At 37.7% G+C, this 6,621-nt stretch overlaps 2 protein-coding genes across 2 annotated transcripts in view; one reads left to right on the top strand and one right to left on the bottom strand. All coding sequences in view use genetic code 11, as the record gives it.

Annotated features, from left to right (window-relative positions):
* EGR_10612 (hypothetical protein) overlaps nucleotides 1–1,024 on the top strand; it is a gene marked incomplete at both ends in the record, with an annotated part of 7,653 nt that extends 6,629 nt beyond the window's left edge. The window contains 2 exons of the mRNA XM_024499861.1: nucleotides 90–209; nucleotides 731–1,024. Of these exons, the coding sequence (XP_024345724.1) occupies nucleotides 90–209; nucleotides 731–1,024 (414 nt within the window). The remainder of the gene's footprint in view (nucleotides 1–89; nucleotides 210–730) is intronic.
* Nucleotides 1,025–6,007: 4,983 nt separating this feature from the next.
* Nucleotides 6,008–6,570, bottom strand: EGR_10611 (hypothetical protein; the record flags this gene model as incomplete). Its single annotated transcript, XM_024499860.1, has 2 exons — nucleotides 6,008–6,063; nucleotides 6,471–6,570. 2 exons carry the CDS (start codon nucleotides 6,568–6,570, stop codon nucleotides 6,008–6,010), a joined length of 156 nt encoding a protein of 51 aa, XP_024345723.1.
* Nucleotides 6,571–6,621: the final 51 nt, after the last annotated feature.

Raw genomic sequence — 6,621 nt, 5'->3', positions numbered from 1 at the left:
GAAATGACGCAAAGTCTCACGACCGACGGAGGTAATTTGTCGTGAACACGAAACACAGCTTTCCGTCAATCAAGTTGATACAATGACAGCATCAGGAGATAAACTTGTTTCAGTCAGAACTTAGTGGTTGCTCTCATGTGGTAGTAAATATCTCAAGGAAGAAATGGATCATCAGACGAATGACAGATACAGAAAGAAGAAATTTCGATGTAAGTGATCGTGACTGTAAAGGCAAAAGTGCTGTATTCACTAGAATCTAAACAGCACGAGAATTATCTCTCTACCAATAGGGTTTTGCATTGATGTTGTCCATTTTAGCCACGAGCTCATGAATATTGCATTTAACATACACTTTGAATATGCTGCAATGACCTACGTGGTGGGTGGCTCATTGTAAAATGCACTATTGGGTATGGTCTTGATACCCGATTTTATGCAAATTCAATCGTGACCTAATTGGATCACTACAGATTGAAAGTGACCACGTAAACGTAAACCAATCGGGTGAACTTTGCAAATGTTTACAACTTACCCATTCAAATTCGTGGTCTTGTGAGATATCAAAGTGTATTTTTTCTACCCGGTTTTTTTCTGGTAGTTCAGTAATATTAGTGAAATTCCTCGAATCTAAGGCTACAATTATGGCATGCTTTTTTCTTGTCGCTCGTATGACTAGCTGATATGTATCCTCATTATTTTCTGCAATTGGGTATTCAATACATTGAACAAGCTGATACATCTGCATCGACCCAACTTCAATAATTCCTGCTATAATTTTGCCCAAACATCAACCATTCTTAATTTTAGTAGTCATGATAACGAAGTCTTGAGAATGTGTTTAATATCATCTTATAATCATTATCAAACACCAGGAGATATTCATCAGAAATATACAATCAGAGTACTTGCTAAAGAATATTTCTGTAAGTACAGGGTCAAGTATGCTGCTACTTCAGCGAAAAAGGACCACAGTGGTAAATTTGTTAGAAGTTTATTGGAAACAGCACATTATTTAGCAAATTAGATAGGACTTTTAAATGACCACCCATTACCACCGTTAGAATATATGTGCGGGTCTCGCAAAATACAATCGGCTTAAAATAAGCAGAAAACGATTATTTATCAAATGATGAATCCATTATAACATACTTTAAAATCGTGTTCAGATTCAAGTAAATGGATACCGAAATAGCTCCGACTTATACCTGAGAGTTACAGAGGCCAATTCGCCTCATCTGACTTGCGCAGATGTCTGTGAAAATCTTGTCTAATCCTACAATAGTGTGCACGCACAAACATGCATATTATAGTCTTCTCTGTCATGCCTACATTTCCTTTTCATTGGTACTCTTCATGAGTTATGTACGCGCAGCACGTGCGTCAGTCCATTCCTTACTACTGCGTGGGTGCGTGTATTTACATAGTAAACTACGCCCGTTCATGCTTGTCTTTGACGTACTTCATGACTAGTCCTGTTTATTCCTTATAGCAAAAGGCTTTTTGAATGATTTAAAGGTGAGCAGCGGTAGAGGTTGCCTGAATCGGCCCTGCACTTTCAAAAGTCAAAGTAAATTCAAGTCACTACGTCTATATGTATAAAGGTGATTATTGAGCTACCGAACATTTGTCCTGCAATATTGAAACAGCAAATAAACATCCAATATCTACTACGGAAATCTTTTTATTCTTACTAGTAGGGTCAGCACCGCGATTCACGACTCACTGTTTTCGCAATCCCTCCTTCGAAGTGCGGGATGTCTATTCTAATATTTGCCTGCTTTCATCCAATCCAATTCACTAAAATGCCTCTTCTCTAAATGCACCTAATACAAACGTGATTAAATCGGGCTTAATCCACTGCAGTAAGGCTATCTTGAGGTGAATCAATGTGTGTGACATAACTTCTCGATGGCTGTTGCACCACGCATTGCACTGGCCAAAGCCGATGTCTGATGGTGATGGCCGTTACTCGTCCTATCTTGTGATGATTGATTTGCACCAGTTAAGGATTTGATTAATCTATCCATCCTGCTTCCAAAAAGGCTGATTTGTTTAGATAAAAATGGCTCGGTGAATGGCAGTTATAAGGGAATTTAATACCAAAACATGTTTTGCACAAATTGTTTGAAAAGAAACGAAAATGAGAGCCATGCTCTCTTAAGCAAACAATTTTTTCCCAAAAATACTTGTATCGGACCTATGACTGTATTCAAGTCTACGGCCTCATTAACCACTAGAAGGAATAATCAGGAGGGCAATATTTTTGTGCATTTGACTGCTTTATTCGTTTTCAAAAACGACAACCTTGGTCCTGTAGTATAAGAATGGTTTATTATCAATGAGTAAACTAGCGATAAACGTTCCATGCCTAGGACTTTATTCTAGAAATTATCTTTATTAAAACGTTTTTATGGTCAGCACGCAGTTTTGGGAAAGTGTGATGTGCAATGGTTTCTAAAAATTTCTAACCATTTTCATGTTTTTAGCAGTCTGCTACTTGCTTTCCATCACCTTAATCAACACGGCTTGGCAATTTCACATTCTTGTATACGTGGAACGAATTGACACTGCGTACCTTCTGGCTGTAATTCGAAAATGCCAAATGACTTTTTCCGATGACGAAGTATCGAGTTAGTGACAGCTTTCTTCTCTACCTTTCTTCTTAATATGAATATTAAATGCTATGCTACAAGCGGAGTGATTTATTTTTCTGCCTCTAGTGCGAATTCTGCAGTGTGAAATGGTTGTCACTGATGCTAAAAGAATATTTATACACTGTCCGTAAGGAGGTCGGTGAACTGATTATGGCAACCTCCTGTTTTAAAATGATTGTCTGTCCTGCCAGTACCTCATTTTATTTACAGCGGAAAATTGGATAAGTCAAGGATTCAATTCAAGAATAATTGCACCGAATGCAATTTCGAAACAAAAAAATTGATTGTGACTACCAATCAGAGGATCACTCTCCTACCAGTAGAGGTATCTCTTTTATAGTAAAGTAGGCCACTGTTGCAGACAGATATTGACATTCAAAGATGCAGAATCCATTAAAAGTTCCGGAAGTTAAAAATTCAGCTTTCTCTTTAGTTATGCTAAAGTCTTCTTACCACTGTAGCTATAAGATTTTGCATTTACACTACCAGTACTCCACGGTGATATTACTCTAAGACTGTTACAGCCGGCGTCCCGGTCAGAGAAACAATTTCCAATTTTCAATGTTTTGCGCAGCGCTTGGGGTGTGTAGTTAGCTATTTAAGACATATCTGTTGATATTTTTCGGATTTATTAGACACAAGAGGCCGTTGCACAGGCTGCATGCATTGAAAATAGGTTTATGAACAAAGGGCAAAGATCTACCCACCAGTCACATGGAATGCCGCTCAGCCTGTGGCTCATAGGAGAAACACATTTTTAGTTTGACAATGAGGCGAAAGGTGTTAGGTTTAGTCAGTGCTTTAATTGTTTGCGCCTCCTCTGAGTTTATAGTTCTGAGCAATACAATCTACAGTGCCCATGTACAGCTGCAAGTGCTTGCCCTGCCTCTGGCTTCATGCATAAAGATTTGTGAATTGTCAACGTGTATTGTTGCTGTTTTTGTTGGAAATGAGGCGAGTTAATGTAGTGGATGGTTTAAAATCTTGAATGATAATGTTTAACTTATTCGCCTAAACCCGATTTCGGAAAACGAAGGGGACGCTTTCTTTTAATAAAGCACAAGGGCAAATTTTGTGCTTTTCCTTTTTGAACTAGAAAGCATTTAATGCAGCAAGTACAAGAGTGAGTAAAAAATACGTTGTGACCCATTTGACTCGATTCAATTAAAGCTATCCTAAACAGGCTCAAATAGGTTTATGGATTTGCCGTAAATAAAGTGATTTTGAATGGATATATGCAGCTCAGACTACTAATTCTAGGTCCTTAAGCCTTCTAAATTAATACATTAGGAATTAGGCAGATGTCTAGTAAGTAAGGTGCAAATGTTTTTTTAACATTTCGGCTAATTATTTTATTCCCTTCTAAAATTAAGCTATTTGAAATTCTGTGAATTAAGCAGCTTCCATCCCTCGACAAATTAATTGACTGACTTCTATTACTTAAAAAATAAAATTAAAGAAAAAGGGTGAATAAATATGGTTAATCTCTAATCGAAAAACTCTCACGACTCGTTTTGTACATTTGCAAGGCTTAGATATCAGCTTCAGTACTACAATTGATATTCTGCTAGGCTGAAAATAATTTTAGGCATTTAAGTAAATGCCAGCTTTGTAGATAAAGATTTAGGTCAAAAGCAAAAGTGATGTTATTAGATCCACGATTTCTCATAACTCCCTAACATGTTTTTGAGCATCAATTTTTGCCCTTTTGGTACAATATTGTTCTTTTCTTTACTACTATTAAGAGCAAATGCAAATTGTATACCGGTATTTCGCTTGAGCCACATTTATTCAAGGAGGAGAATGGGAGCATAACTTTTGTCAAAAAGTGTAAGTTTAAAATATCCATTTGAGTATTTAAATAACGATGTAGCTAAACATAATTTTGTCACTACTACACCGACACGTTCTCTTCCTTGAACTTGTCACAGGACTCCTTATTTTGGATTTGTATTTCCTTTCCTTCGTCCTTATTGTATGCATTTATTATTCCGTTTTAGATTGTGCAATAAATTTTCTTACAAAAAAGGTGGAAAGCAGAGAAATGAATGTACTTTTGGAAACGCAGTCGTATGCACGATTGTGTGTAATTAGTGGGTTAATACAGTCATTCCAGGAGAGATAAATGAGACAAGGTAGACGTTAATTTTGGTTCACAAATTAAAACTTATGGTCATTGCCTAGAATTGGGATGAGACAGACTAAATGCTAATTTTTCTAGGTGATTTGCTTATAACTCTTATAAGCCATTCCACCAACATCCCCATTGGCAAAGAACGGTGCAGAGGACGAAAAATGACTCAAATAGAACATAACGAATAAACTAAACACTTAGATGAAAAGTGAGAAGTAGGTTTGAGGATTTATTCAAAACAAAATCTCAACTATATGAGCAACTGGGCCTAATTTTAATAATGGTCCTGTTGGAGTATAATAGGAGGGATTTGTACGCGTCAAAGCACAGGCAGCGGTCGGCAAACATATGACGGTTGGACAATTCGTGCTGGCTCTTTTGGCACTTGTCAGTCTACTTGATTCACCAATTAAAGGTCTTCTCCTAACAGTCATTTGTGGTGTCGACAAGCTTAACATTCGGCTTCTTTTTCCGAAAGGCAAATGTTAGCTTCTTTTATCAGTATGGTTGCGCCATACTTACAGTCGATAAGAGGTGATGAAATATTTATGTGGTCATTGCTCTCATAATTGAAGGTGATTGGTATTTCCCTTCTAGTTTAACCTTCATACGTATGTCTCCCTGGATGAGACACAAATCTGAGCAAACCGCGAGCTGGCCAGTGCTAATTCTTGAATGTTCCATCTGTTGCCCTTGACAGACACCATTGCTTTAGCTACCCTTTTTTCTAGGCGCAGATATAAACGAATTATGCAGAGTAACTAGATAGAATGCTATTTTTGGCTCAAAACCGGGGTTAAGCTAGAATTTCTGTTATTCTAGTGATGGTTCTTACCAACAGAACCTTTTAGTTTCCACTTTCCTCACTATTTGCTCTTCAACAAGATAATACTGTGAAACATACCAAAAATTGAGCTCTCCTTTTTTTAAGTGATGCAATGCATATTGTGGTATGGACAAAGAATGAATTGCAGTCTACTTGTCCATGCTCATTGGATGGGAATAAATAACTGAAGACTAGGCTGACTGTATAAAATTTACCATTCTATAAACTTGACCTAAAGTCCTCTGTCGTAAGCAAATTGGAAGAAGGCAGGAAAATTGGTGCTTATCGGTTTATCTACAGGTCATGGATACAAACTAGCAGGTTATTTTACGAGGTTTTGTTCACTACTGGCAGATGCTATAAGAAGTGTTCATGAAGGATGTTAATGTCAGCCTAATTGATACCCCTGTTAAAACCAAATGTCGACACATGCAAGAGCTGCTGATCATCTAGGAAAGATCCACAAACCTTAATTCTGAGGTACTCAAAAAGTGAGTAACTACAATGAACTGAGTAAACTGAGCCTCCTTCTCTGTTATGTGACCACTGATTAGCCAACAATTAGGAGGCCAAATTTACTCAAGACCTGGCAAATCTCTCATATAGCTGAGTCCTGCTAAAAATCACTTCATGTTAAGCTGATCGCAACCACAATTGAGTATGCTTTCCTCAAGTATAAATGTATATGAGTAGAGCAGGAACTATACAGATCTCAAATTTCCCTTTCTATGCCTGAGATGTTTAACCACTTTAATTATGAAACAAAAGAAGTATAAGGAACAAATTGCCTTTTGATGGGAACAGCGAGAGCTGCTCGTGTGGAGGAACTGAAACATAAGCCCATACATCCCCACACCTTCGACAGATCGTTCATGTTTTGCGCAGGCATAGAGCAGTCGGGTCAGCTCAGCAGGAATGTGTAAGGCGATGATGGCCAAGAGAGGAGAGTTATTCATTGCGATGGCATTCACTGACGAAATCCTAGATGCATTTGCGAATTTCTTTTA

The sequence above is a fragment of the Echinococcus granulosus genome (genome assembly GCF_000524195.1).
Source record: "Echinococcus granulosus chromosome Unknown EG_S00241, whole genome shotgun sequence".
Classification (NCBI taxonomy): Eukaryota; Metazoa; Platyhelminthes; class Cestoda; order Cyclophyllidea; family Taeniidae; genus Echinococcus; species Echinococcus granulosus.
This window is presented reverse-complemented; position numbering and strand designations above follow the sequence as displayed.